This window comes from Penaeus japonicus, unplaced genomic scaffold (assembly GCF_977035675.1).
Source record: "Penaeus japonicus unplaced genomic scaffold, GWHDUDI00000001_assembly GWHDUDI00000001, whole genome shotgun sequence".
NCBI lineage: Eukaryota > Metazoa > Arthropoda > Malacostraca > Decapoda > Penaeidae > Penaeus > Penaeus japonicus.
The window spans coordinates 30,358,766-30,373,765 of NW_028234403.1; the positions used below are offsets into that span (position 1 = coordinate 30,358,766).

Below are 15,000 nucleotides of genomic sequence, written 5' to 3' on the forward strand. Positions count from 1 at the left end.
TCTCTTTCTCGCTCTGTCTCTATCTTGTGTCCGCTTGACTATAAGTGTGTGTCCATTCGTCTCTGTCATTCTGTTTATTTGTCTGTTTGTTAGTTAGCCAGTCTATCTCTCTGTGTTTGTTTAGCTGTCTATCTGTATTCCTCTACCTGTTTCTTTCTTTGTCTATCTGTCAGTCTCATCCATTCTTTCTCCTCATATCTTGCTGTCTTACAAGAACATATGGGTAGGTGTAAATATCCATTGTGTATGAATGTATAAGAGTGTGCATACGTGTATGTTTGGATGTATGCACGTTATGTATCTACGCAAGTGTATGTATCCCTGTATTTATGTGTTAATTCAACTGTTCAATCATGCTTGTAGACTGCCTATTAATCTTCATTTTAACATGCGCACATATTAATACACATGCACAACCAGACATTCACACGCTTATGGCTATATGTATATATGTATGTATATATATATATATATATATATATATATATATATATATATATATATATATATATATATATATATATATATATATATATATATATATATATATATATACATATAGACATCCCTACATACACACCCAAACACACACACACACAGATATGTATATATATATATATAATATATATATATATATATATATATATATATATATATATATATATATACATACAGACATCCCTACATACACACCCAAACACACACGCACACAGATATGTGTATATATATATATAAATATATATATATATATATATATATATATATATATATATTTATATATATATCCATATATATATACATATATATATACATATATATATACATATATATACATATATATATATATATACATATGTACACACACACACACACACACATATATATATCTATATATATATATATATATATATATATATATATATATATATATATATATATATATATATATATAGAGAGAGAGAGAGAGAGAGAGAGAGAGAGAGAGAGAGAGAGAGAGAGAGAGAGAGAGAGAGAGAGAGAGAGAGAGAGAGACGCACTGACCTAGTCAAAATAACAGCCCCAATACCAACCCCACAATTCATTACAGTACGGTATAAATTTGATATGAAACATTATCTTGTCTTGAGACAATACGATCATTACCCCAGCCCCCCCCCCCTCCGCCCTCGGACCCAGCTGTTAAGTGAATAACATTGTTGACAACGGTAATATGGCGAAACCTAACGTCGGGGAGTAGTGGGCGTGACGGCAATGAAACTTTACTCTCGGGTTGAAAAACATCAAGGTTGTTTCTTGGTCACTGTTGTCGTGGCTGACCCGTGTGTGATACTACCAGTTGTTGGACATTGGTTGAGTGTATTTGAGTTTGGAGGTTGGGGGATATTTCTCTCATTCTCTCTCTCTCTCTGTCTCTATCTCTCTTTCTCTCTCTCTCTCTCTGCTTTTCGGTCTACGTGCTGTCATGTCAATGTTTTGTTCTGTCTAGCTGTCTACCTATTAGATTGTGTCTCTATCTTCCTCTGTCTATTTTTTCTTTCTTTCGTTCTCCATCACTATCTAGGCCCCACTTTTATTTATCTTATTTTCTAACTCCTTCTCTCACTGCCTGAATCTTTACTCATCTGTCTCCTTCTACTCCTTCTTGCTTTCTCTTTTCCTATACATCACGTTGTCGCCGCCATGCAGGTCATCTACCTCCGTAATGATTGTGCCTAGTCATGCAATGGAAAGCTAAAATGCATGATTGAACGCATGTAAATTTATGATAACTAGTAGTAGTGTTGGAGGTAATAACAACAGTAGTGTTAATGCCAACAATAATAATTGTTATGATTATCATTATCACCATCATTATCATCATTATCATCATTATCATCATCATCATCATCATCCCTCATGACATCATTATCCTTACTAATACCAATAATATTGGTAGTGGTAGTAACATCACCATCGTCATCATTATCATCATCAGCAGCATTACCATCATTGCGATTAGAGGCATGACGCATCGACTTAATCATGCAGCAGAAGATGTATTATGTATTCCCCGCACACGAGCCCTACCACGTGATGCTCCCGAGACCCCGGCTATTCCGCGGGGATTTCATTGCCGAAGTAAAGAGTTATCAGAATTCCCCTTTCGGTTTCGGCCTTTGCGGTTTTCCGTTTGGCTCTTCGCGTTTTCTCGTAGAATATTCTAATTATATATATATATATATATATATATATATATATATATATATATATATATATATATATATATATGTCATATGCATGGGCGTACGATATTTACAATATATGTATATGTATATATATGTGTGTATACACACACACACACATATATATATACATATACATATATATGCATATACATATACATATTACATATACATATACATATGTATACATACATATATAAATATATATATAGATATGTATATATATGTATATATACATATTATAAATAAAAATATATTCATATGTATATATACATATATATATACATATACATATTTTGATAATATAATGATAATATGTATATATATGTATATACACACATATATATATATATATATATATATCTATATATATATATATATATATATACATATATACATACACATATGTGTGTGACAAAGTATGTTGAAGTATTACGAAATCATAATTGCATGCATATACACGGATCAAAATACAAACACGAATTCAGGTACACACGTAGCATTTAATCACGCGCCAGCATGCTGATTATTCCGCCCGTGTTTAGCGTGTACTCGTACGTGAATATGTATGTCACGACTACCGCTCCGAGCCAAGTGGTTCTGCTCACTGAGATTATGAACACTAAAAAGTGTTCCCATTAAGAGAGTACTTTTCTACACTTACCTTCCACTTGCCATTGTCAATTATCAACGGCGTGTCCCGCTTATCAGGGGATTCCCATAACCGTGAACATGCCGTAGTAATTCATTAAGGGAAAAAAGTGTCCTAGTTTCTTTTTTGTTCGTGCTGTTTATTTCGCATTTATGTTTTTGTGATTGTCATAATGATGCATAAGTATTATAATGTTTGTGCAACTTCTGTCTTCATACGCGTACAGGATATCGTTATACATTTTGCCCCCTTTTCAATATTCTTATATTTTCAAATTGTTTCAATGAAATCGTGCATTCCATATTTTTACGAATCCATACCTCTACGTCTTCAAATTTCCCAAATACTCTTTTGTCTCTCCACATCACTTGTGTCAATGTTATCTCTCTTAATATCGAGTTTCATTATTAATTGAATTTCTTGTCTCTTTCCAACAGGACGTGGCTGATCCGACGAGGTGTCTCGCAGGTAAAATGTGCTTACGTATGTATCCCGCCTGCTTTTTCGTAGTTGTAGAATCCTCCACTGTCTTGCCCGGGCGCTGGTGCAGGGTTTCGGGGTTTCAGTTGTAGCTCGTGTGAAAAAAAATCGTCTCCTTTGATGTAGTATTTCTTGTTTGGGACGTTCCTGTAGATAATAGTGGTCTAGTTTGTTCTATTGGGTTGTTCTTGGATATCACACATGTTATAGATATAAAAGTATGGGATCGTTTGACAAATTGTAGATTTAAAGCATAACCATACATACATTTACATACACACATTTACACACACACACACATATATATATATATTAATAAAATATATGTATATATACATATATACATATACTTATATATATGTCTATGTATGTATATGTGTATGTATATATATGTATAAAAAATGTATACATATGTATAATCATTTACATATATATATGTAAATATATATATATATATATATGTATATATACATATATTTATATATACATATATATATATATATATATATATATATATATATATATATATATATATATATCTATATATATATATATTTATATATACATATATATATATATATATATATATATATATATATATATATATATACATATATATGCATAGATACATACATTTATATATACATACATACATACATATATATATATATATATATATATATATATATATATATATACACACATATATATATATATATATATATATATATATATATATAAATATATAATACACACACACTCAGATATGTTTATATGCACATATACTGTATAAAACAGAGAATGTTGAAGGTCGGTTGGTTAAAGGACATAAAAGTGAAATATAACCCATCTGTAAGGGATTTCAATGCCATTCTGTTATGCAAAAGAAAGGAAAATAAAATGCAGTAAATCATACGCACATAACAATTTAAGAAGGGGGGAAACACCCATGGCCATGCACACGCACAAACACATAAGCGCACACACACACATGAATGATAACGTGCACTCATGCATATAAAGACACATACGCATTCATATACATATGTATATATATATATATATATATATATATATATATATATATATATATATATATATATATATATAGACACAATGAATCATATATAGACATACACGTAGATAGATAAACAAAAACATACAATCACACTCATTTAGCAACACACACACACACACACACACACACACACACACACACACACACACACACACACACACACACACACACACACACACACACGCACACTTACACCAAAGATATTCATCCTTACATTCTGTCTCCCTCTCCCCCCGAAAAAAGCGAGGTGTAGAACAAAAAAAATAAAAAATAAAAATAGTACAACAGAAAACATCACTTGACATGCGGCACAATCCGCACGAGGCAGCCACGAGTGCGGTCTCTTGGTACGCAGCAAGGTGGCACTCGCTCCTATGTGTGTCAGAGTAGAAAGTGAGACGCCAACCAGCGCTGCCAAGGTCTCAAGGTTGAGAACCTCTGTTTCCTTCGGCAGGCGTGGCAATTTATTTCCCTTTGGGTTTGTTCGTTGTGGTTGTTTTTTGTTTGTGTGTTTTGTATATTCTGTTGTTTTGGTTTATAAAGGATGGATATGTGTGGGATAAATTTGGTTCCCTTTTGCTGGGAGGTTTGTAGATACATCCAGAGAAATTCTACAAAATTGAGGAAAGCATATATTGAGCACCCGAAGTCACTGGCAACTCTGACGTCAACACTCCTCCCATCTGGCGGCGGCAAGCGGAACTAACGGCACCCTCAGGTACCACGTGGTCGAATTAACATCCATTACAGACCACATGTTATAGGCCACCGAGGCATCGAAATGGTGTTTTGGTTACGCGGACTTACGACTCTAAAATACGCCCCCGAAGGCCGGTGAAATGTTGCTGCCTTGTCGTCTTCGAGTTCAATTTGCCTTGTGTTTTTCAAAAAATATTGCAAATAAGATGGTATTGCAGGAAGGGGGTGGAGATGGAGGTAGGGCGGGATATCTCACGATTTCTTATAGATTTTTCATATGCTGCATTTTCAACATTTTGTAAACAAAACGGATTGCAAAGAGGGAAGGGGAGACAGGGAAAGGGTTGAGAAATATTTTAACACAGCCACACAGCGTCCATACCAGTTCATTATTACTATTACTATTTCCTTCTTGTTTTAAGTCGCTTTAAAGCAACTTGATAATGACAGCCCTTGCCAGGTCCTTGACTGCTCTCACGGCCACTCATACCTGGCGCAACGTCTCATCCAAACACAAACTTGAAAACTTTCCCCCACATTTTTTTTACTCAAAGAAATGACGTCATACTAACTTTATATATATATATATATATATATATATATATATATATATATATGTATGTATATATCTGTATATATATGTATATATATATATTTTTTTTTTTTTTTTTTTTGGGGGGGGCGTTTTATGTCCTTTAGCTCAAGTTGACTTTTAGTAATTACGCATGATTTGTAATGTATATGTGATTAAAGTGATGTTTGTTATAAAATCTTGCATCTAAACACATGTCACCCAAAATACCATTTATAAAAACAACACCACGAATAGAGAATAAAAAACTACCGCCATTCTCAGCAACAGACCATACATCCTGTAGTGGCTATTCACTAGTGCCCTACTTGGCTAGTTCCTCATTTACAACACAATACACACATTGTCACAAGCTAACCACTCGTGTAAGCTTCTATTTAAGAGTCCCGCTGCACCGTAAATGATTGCTATTGTTACATTGTTTTTGTTCATTTTTTTTTGTCTTTTCATATGATAATATTTCTTTAATGATGATACTAGTACTGGCCAACGCTTGTTGAAGTGGGTGTGGGGGTATGGGTTAAGGGGGAGAGTGCTAGATAATTATTACGGCCCAATAGATAGTCGGTTGTCGAGGCTCAAGCATTTCGATCTTCACTAGTTGCATGTGGGTAGAATATGCAAGGATTGCTCTCTTAATACAAGTACATTGTTTTCATTCAGTTATAGATGTTTTGTATGTGCTTGTTTATAATTTTGAATTTTACATGGAATTATTTCCTAATGTGGAGAAAAGACTCCTTATATAAATATATTATCTTTTAGCGGTTTCACATGGATAGAAGTACATCTTGAGAACCATAAGGTTTGATAATGTTAATGGCTACAAAGTGTTTTTGGAAATACGTATGTACGAATCCCAGGGTGTTGACAGTAAAGTGATATAGGAAACTTAAATGTACCATTACAACCATATAGATGCCTTCACGAATGCATGATAAGCATGATTGCACACATTCACCTACATTTGCCTTATACTAGTACAGACACGTCTACACTTGTACATTAACATTTGGCAATGTCCACGGGACAGATCTGGCGAACGGGACGTAACACAGGAGCGCTGGGCGTGTGTCCTTCCCACCTCCCGTCGGCCGACATCGGTCTGAAGACGCCCACAATTGTTAATAGTTATGGTGACGGATCAGTCGACATTCAGGAATGTTGTAGTCAGTCAGTGAAGTTGTGTGCATGTCTAAGACATCGCGTATAAAGGGCTCAAGAAAGGTAGGTACCTGTGCCATGCACAGGCGCTCAGTTTGATGTGCATGTCAGAGTATTTTGTTTCTGTAATGTAATGCTTCCTTTGTGTTTCTCACGCATGAGATGTTTTTTCCTCGATAGAATGTACAATTATTGATTTTCCTTTACTAGCTTCTGTTTCTTTACTTCTGTCTTGAGCAATTTCACAACTGACCTGGTGTTGCCACGCCATTCTTGCGGTAGTGTCGCAGTAGAAGGCTGGGTCAATATGATCTCAAATACTATTTACGTGGATAAACTTCTTTTATTTTATTATGTACTACATATGATATTTACTGAGCACTTGTGTACCGTCTGTCATTCTCTATGCAATGTCGCCTGTATATCTCTGTGTGTGTTTCTTTGTGTGGCAGTTTGTGTGAATAATCGCGTCTGTTTCTACAACACAAACAAACGAACGGACTGCTCATTATCTTTCGACAGAGACACCTATTGACATATACTCTTACCTATTGAAAATGTGTGTTTATATCTTGATTATCTTTCTCGTGTGATGTGCTTTTGTAGAGTGCCTGTTGTGAATGTTTCATGAATGTTTGGGTGGATGGTGAAGATTGTGATTTGAATCTTGACGTTACCTTGTACTTTGACTATTTTTATGCGTCGTGACTGATCTACTGTGAATGTACTTTTGTTCCCTTCATGACTGACGCTGTATATGACTGAAGTTGTCTGTGCTTAAGATGTATGTTTAGATAACTGGTGTATGATGTGCATATTTGGCTCGATGAAAAGGTGTCTGATAGAGGTGAATGTAGTGTGATGTGCGGATGTGTGGCTGTACAGGCAGCTGTGTATGGCGTGCAGGTGTGTACCATCTTGTGCATCTGTCCCTCTATGTGTTTTAACTTTTGTCTATTGTGTATGTTGCAGGCGAGCGGGTGGAGGCCGTTACAGGGGCTGTATGATGCTGGGTGCCATCTGACCGCGTCCACGCGCTTCATGCACCACGCCCCCACCCACAACCGCAGCCACGCCCCAGCCAGGAGCCCAGATGAAATTCTACCCTCAGCCCGCGGACTCCCCTGATGGTGTCCATGCGTGGGTTCATGAGGACCTGCTCGAACCACGCTACGCCACGGACCCCAAGGCCGCCATGGACCCCCTGGATTCCTTCCTGCGGGATCTGCCGCCTCCAAACTCCACCTTCGCCGAGCTGAAACCGCTCGAGCCCCTCGACTACCTGACGGCGTCGCCAGATACTTCGGCCTCGTCCCGCCATGACAGCTCGTCCACTTCGTCCAACTCCCCCGGGAGCCAGTACAAGGGCGCCATCACCAACACCAACACCTTCCTGGGCTACACCGGGACGCCCGAGCCCGTCACCACCACCACGTCGCCACTGTCGTCCACCCAGAAGCCCGACGGCTGCCACCAGGGATACTCCATCTCGCAGGACATCGACGACATTGCCTCCATCATTGGCAGCGCCATCGCTGACAACAATATCAACACAAGTATCAACAACATCATGCTGCCGGAGTCGCTGGAGCCACTCAACGCCCACGAGTTCCAGGACATCGAGGCGTTCTTCGAGAGCATGAGCGGTGGCGTCAAGGTGGAGCCCTCTGACCCTATGGTCAACTCCACCATGTCCCCGACGGGCCTGTCCTTAGCGACGCAGGTGCCCCAGCCCTCCACCACCACCATCACCCACAGCACCATAGAGTACGCCCAGACGCCCACGCATTCCCCGATGCTGACTTCGCTTCTGGCTGCAGGAGCTGTCACCAACAACAATTACTTGCAAGGCCTCATGTCGGAGGGAAACTGCCATAAAAACGAAATTTCGATGCCTATCTTACAGGCGCGACTCACACAGGGCCTGAAGGACGTTGGAGGAGGACTTCTGAAGGCCGACCCCATGTTCGCGCGCTCTCATTACTACACACAAAAGGATTCTATGCCGCACACCACTGATCCCAACAGTTTTGCCGTCACGACCACGGACGACCTCCTCACCACAGGCAAATACGACAACAGGTCGTACCTGGACAAGACCCAGCTGGCCTCGCCCGAGTCCACCGACCTGTCCTCCACCAAGCTCGGCCTGGACTTCCCTGGCATGAAGAACAAGAACCGCAACCGCATGAACAAGAGTACAAAACTGCCCATCGCTACAGAGGGCACCAAAGACAAGCCCATTCACCGCTGCACCGTGTGCAACCGCGGCTTCCTCAACAAGTCCAACATCAAGGTCCACCTCCGCACACACACCGGCGAGAAGCCCTTCAAGTGCGAGACGTGCGGGAAGGCGTTCCGACAAAAGGCTCACCTGCTCAAGCACTATCAAATCCACAAGCGCGTCACCAGGGATTGAAGCCGACCCGCCCTCGCCTCCCATGTTGCTTCTGTCTCGCCCGGTTCTCCTTCTTATTTATTCCCTTATTTACTATACCCTAGAGAAGAGGTAGACGCCAACAACGCGCCGGATGCCACGAGAAATTCGTTCGACCACGAGAGCCAATTCAGCGGCTCCAGTCAATGTTAAATGTGTTTGATGCTCATAACAGTTCATTCTCAAGCCTTTATGCCTGCCGAGCTAATTTAACAGTGAGCTAAAATGACTGTAAGAGACAATGTTGTGCCAAGAATGACACTGTATCTATATGAAAACCCTTCTGCAAACAAAAGCTGTCCCAGAACAGGATGCGGAGGCAGGCTGGTATGGCCTGTGCCTGCTGGTGGGACCGGGGTTTCGGCCAGCTCTCTCGCAGGAGCTGCCCCTGGGACGCCTTCTTCACCCTTGACATTGGCCATGGACTTGTGGTGTTGTGTGTTCTGTGGGAGAAAGAGGGAGAGAGAAACACAGGTTGGAAGTGAAGTGAAAGCTGTTAGCTACAGCCCCGGGTCTTGAAGATGCCACCCCTCTCCCACCCTCCTTCCCCCTCCACCAGATCCTCGTCCCACCTCTCTGGTTCTGTGGTCACCCCCCACTCCCCAGCCCAGCCAAGCACCCCCTTCATGCCGATCACCACGCGCTTGTGGGACAGAATCTCGTGTTCTTATTCCAGCACTGACATGCAGGATATTGAGGCGAGGCGGAGGAGCGGGGGCTGGCCACGATGGGTGCGGGGCGGGGTGGGCTGGGGGCGGCGGCGCGGGAGAGAGCGCCAGCGACCCACTTCCCATCTGGGTCACGCCGCCTCCCGCCCGGAAAGGGGTTGTCTCTCACCCGGACCTCGGCTCCAGCCCAGGATCTTGGTCTCCGGATACTAGTTTTTGGGTTGCCCACGCTAGACGGTGTGCCTGGAACATGCCAAAACCAAACAAATTCCTGGACTCACCCTGGACCCCGCACTTTCCAGGCTCTCTCAGAGTCGCTGGCGTCCAGAATGACTCTCGGCACCGGGAAGACACAGCTATTTCTTAAGACAAAGCAACAATAGATATGAACAATAAAAGCAAAGCAGCAGGAGGGTGTGCGAGTGTAAGAGAGGCATATGTACGCGCAGACACTCCATGGCTGTCAGCATCACTACCTTCCCCCTACCCCCTCCACCCCTTCCCTGCCCACCCCTGCACAAAGCACTTGACCTACACAAGCAGAACTCGACACATCTCGGCTCACAATCCCCCTTACGTTTTGAAAACAGGACATGACATACACTGTAACTCACACGGGTTCCAGCGCACTTCTTCCTCAACCAACCAACTGAATGACATGTGACGGAATATAAATATATATTTATTTTATTAAAATTAACAATGGTAATAACACGCTACAATATAGTGTAATATGGAATGCAGAAGGAGTCTACCACGTGCAAGATGGCAAGACATAAACAGACTGACTGATACGTTCCAATATGTCAGACTAAAGACCGTTGAGTAGACAGGAAGCAGTACATTCAATTTATGACCTAAAGACTGACAAGCAGGACTCGGCAGTCACTGATGAGCGAACAGCGGAATGATCTAGCGACATAGACATCATCGTGAACAGGGGAGACTGAAAGGAATCTGTTCTTCCAACGTTTTGACCCTACAGACATTACCAATCTTTGTGAGTGGGGAAGGCGGCGGAGTGGGGATGGCGATGGCTGTGGCTGGCGCAGGCGATGACGACAGATAATGCTGCTGCTGCTGCATGACCTACTTCTGGTGCCGCTGCTCCACCTCCCTCCCTCCCTCCGTTCCTCTCTCCTCTCCTCCTCCTCCTCTACCTACCCCCGCCACCAGACCCGCCTGACAACCTGCATTCTTGGTGACGTCACAAGATATCTCGCGTGCATTTTGCATGATTGATTATGAGAATGGTGGTATAGTGTTGAACATACTGGCTAGCTTTTACGTGGTTGACGAAGATGGTGTTCAACGTTTAAATTTTCTTCGAATTTAGAAATCTCGTGTGTAAATCATAATATGAAAAAACAAATCGCAAGTGATGACGAACGGTGAAGTAATAAGAGAAATAAGTTGGTGCAAGTGATAAGCTGCGGATGAGTCGGACACCGTCTTGGAAAAATCAGGAACAGATAATGTGATTAAAGACGTGAGCGAGTGAGTGCGTGAAAAGACACTGTGATTTGGGAGCGAGCGGCGCGGCATCTGCAGCAGCAGCTCCACCACGCCGGAGGAATGTCAACTTTCTCCCAGAATTTCCTCCGAGCGTGTTATCGAGGAAGAAAATCATTTCAAAAGTTTAGTTGTTTACTTATATTCGAGACGACTCATGATGTTTACAAAGACGCTATTCGAAGTGCTCGCTCGGGTGAGGGAGATGCCGACCAGCCTCCTCACCGCCGGGCTGTCGTGGCGAAACGGCTGTCTACATGTTCGTGGAATCTCTCTCTTCTCCAGTGATAAAGCTCCTTTTCGGGGCCCTTATAAACCCCGTAGTGCGACACGCTCTCCACTACGAGTGCAAACAATATAAAACACTTATCGCTAAGGGTGCAAAAAAACAACTCTTAACTTTCCACAAAGGGTCCTTGTAGTAGTACTTCCACTTAGGGCCTCTCAGAGTAGGTCGTGGACGGCGGGCTGGTTCCCGTCGACCTGCCACCCTCCCCTCCCCCCTTCCCCCAGTCCCCATTGTTGTTGTTGTAGTGTCAGTAGCACCGGGATCAGGCGATGCTCGGGTTCCAAGTTTTTCCATATTTATTATTTATCTTAGGGTTCTCATGCTCTTGGGAATTAAGGTTCTCTCCAGAGGCTCGTCTTCTTCCCGATAAGATGTATAGAAAACGGGCGTTACGAGAATGCCTTTTTCCCACGGCCGCAGCTATGGAATCAGTGGAGGTTTTAATAAACCGCAGTAGTGTTGAGAGTAAACCTTGGCTTTTTAAGTTAAAACACATCATATTTGGATGTAGGTAGAATAAATGTGTTTGCTAAGGAAAAAAAAACAAAAACAAAATAATAATGTGTTAGCTGCCATGGTGATTTATCAAGAACGTTATTTTTAGAAGGAGCCCAGAGCATCGCCCCCGATTTTGACCTGTACTGGTAGGTACCACAAGGACGTAACTCCCTTGCCTCGTTCCCACCGGTTACGCCTTGGTTCATGGTGAGCTTGCAATAAGTTTGCTAAAATGCGATAATGCCATATTGACGAAGGTTTTAGCCATTGTTACTCAATGAAATCCTATTTGAATATGAAGCACCAAACTTTGAATGCGATTTAGATTTGTGCTGATTTCTTCACTTTTGCGAAACAAAATTTTACGAGTAGCAATTCTAAAATCTTGGATTTTTTTTGTATTTTTGGGACCATTTTTTCTCGATTTTTCGGAACCCTGAGGAGCCTTCATGTAGGCGAAAAAGATGTGTTATGTATAATCTACAAATCTGTTCTCTCTCTCTACTCTTTAAAACTATAAATTATTGATAAAAAAGTGTATTTAGCCCTACATTTAAAAAAGGTTGATTATTTGATCATCTCTTTGTTATTTATTTATTTATTTCGTATTTATTTCCCCCCATTCCTTGAATTCCTCCCTATAGATGATAATGATGTATGCTTCAAAATGCTTCAGGAGTGTACATGTTATTTATTTAAATTGTAATTTATTCTCTTCACATTAACTCGTCAGGGTTCATGCATACAACTCTTGATGTATTTTTACAGATATTTTTGTATTCATAGCAGTTCGTGGCGTTGGTATACAAAACTGTTCACTATCTGAGTTTTTTTGTACGAGAGTTGACTATATTATACAGTAGGAGGTGGTTTGATGTAAATATACAGTACAGTCTACTCCCCTAGTTTTAAGGCTGGATTTATTATTTTTTTGTCACGTGTATATATAAATAAAAAACACTCAGGACCAAAAAAAAAAGAAAAAAAATGTCAATAACCAGTTTTCAGTCGACGAAGCTAACGCCTGCAGTGTGGTGGTTGAACTCTCATGGTCATCCAAACAAGCTTAATGGAATCCCAAGTCATGCTATGTACCTTCAGCTGATTTTATTTTATTTTATCATTATTATTATTTTATTTTTTTGGTGAAGAGAAATAAAAACCAAATGATGTGTAGCTTGAATTAAAGCAAATGTTGTAATCTTATGTGTGGAGGGAATGCAGCATGTTTGACTGTATGTGTATATGTTTTATAATGATTCTTTTTAATTATGATTATTATTGTTCAACTACCTGTCACATGGATAAATATGTGTGGTTAGACATGAATCAGAAATTACCTGTGTTATTTGTATTACGGTTGTGTGTGTGTGTGTGTGTGCCTGAGGTCCTATTTATCTGAATGAGTGTGCGTTTTATATGAATCCTTTATTTTTGTGTCTGAGTGAATAGGTTGTTCATAGAGGTAAGACATAGCATGTTTACGTTACTGAAAACTGGAAATTCAGCAAGAAAGATCTAGACTGTAAACTTTTTTGACATACAAATTCTTTAATGGACAACGGCTGGCTTTTTTTTTGTTTCAATGTCCACAAGTTCCTTCAGAGGCAAACGTGTCACCTTTTTTTTCCTTTCCTTTTTTCCTAACAGTCCTTCCCATGTTTTCCTCACTTCCCATTTTCTATGCTTTCCAATTACCATTTATCTTCTGCTTCGTCGATTCTGTTTTCTTCCATTTCACTTTTCTTCTCAATATTCTTTCGTGTCACTTAATACCTTATTATAAAAAATGCCGTCTTAATTTTATCATGGTTGCTTCCCTCATCTTCCTATGACCAAATTTTCATTTTATCTTCCTTCCATATACTATTCTCCATTCTTTACACGCATTTTTTTTTCTTAATTTTCCCGTTTTCTTTCTCACCACCAATCAGTGTGTTGAACTTGCCATTCCTTGAAATCATTGCAGTTTTATGTTCGGTATTTCCTCCAGATAACAATGAAATCCCAAACTTGTTATTCATGAAAGCATCGATGTTGTGTATATATTTATTTAAAGTTCGATCAAAAACATGGATTGAAGTTCAGCATACAATTTACTAATTTGCAAAATGTTATTTTTATTTCTGCACTTTCATTTCCTGCGTAGTTATGAGCTTATGGTACACTTGGCTTATTGTGGGGAGTTGCTTTGGCTGAATCAGTGTTTGTGGTATTTGTTTCACATATTTTTTACGATGGTATTGCAGTATTCAGTTATTAACATACATTTATATATCCATATGCATACACGCTCGTACGCGCGCACACACACACACACATACACACACACACACACACACACACACACACACACACACACACACACACACACACACATATATATATATATATATATATATATATATATATATATATATATATATATATATATAATTACCTGCAGACTAAGATATATGCACATACTTATTCACCACTCTGTTTATCTATATACACATGTTTGCATAATCACTAATATTCATGACAATCACTAAGGACTGATCTACTTAACTCCCTTTATTCCATGTAACTGTTGCGTTGCTGTTCAGACAAAACTCAGACAGGCAATGCTTTTACCGCTAGCCTTTCGTCCTCCTCCTCCCCCTCTCCTCCTTCAATCATCTTCTTGGACTTTTCCCCTAATCATCCTTTCTCCTTATTGTATTCTCC

The 15,000-nt window shown here is 40.1% G+C and overlaps 1 protein-coding gene across 4 annotated transcripts in view; it reads left to right on the top strand.

Annotated features, from left to right (window-relative positions):
• The window catches only part of LOC122244999 (uncharacterized), a 43,745-nt gene that overhangs the window by 28,230 nt on the left and 515 nt on the right, over positions 1–15,000 (top strand). Inside the window, exons 2-4 of one of the 4 annotated variants that reach the window (XM_086538876.1) lie at positions 3,312–3,357; positions 6,757–6,950; positions 7,860–15,000. The exon at positions 7,860–15,000 is cut by the window's right edge and continues 515 nt beyond it. In XM_086538876.1, coding sequence (XP_086395002.1) covers positions 7,981–9,306 — 1,326 coding nt within the window. In that variant the 5' untranslated portion in view covers positions 3,312–3,357; positions 6,757–6,950; positions 7,860–7,980 and the 3' untranslated portion in view covers positions 9,307–15,000. The remainder of the gene's footprint in view (positions 1–3,311; positions 3,358–6,756; positions 6,951–7,859) is intronic. The other 3 variants (XM_086538873.1, XM_086538877.1, XM_086538870.1) reach the window with 3 other exon arrangements.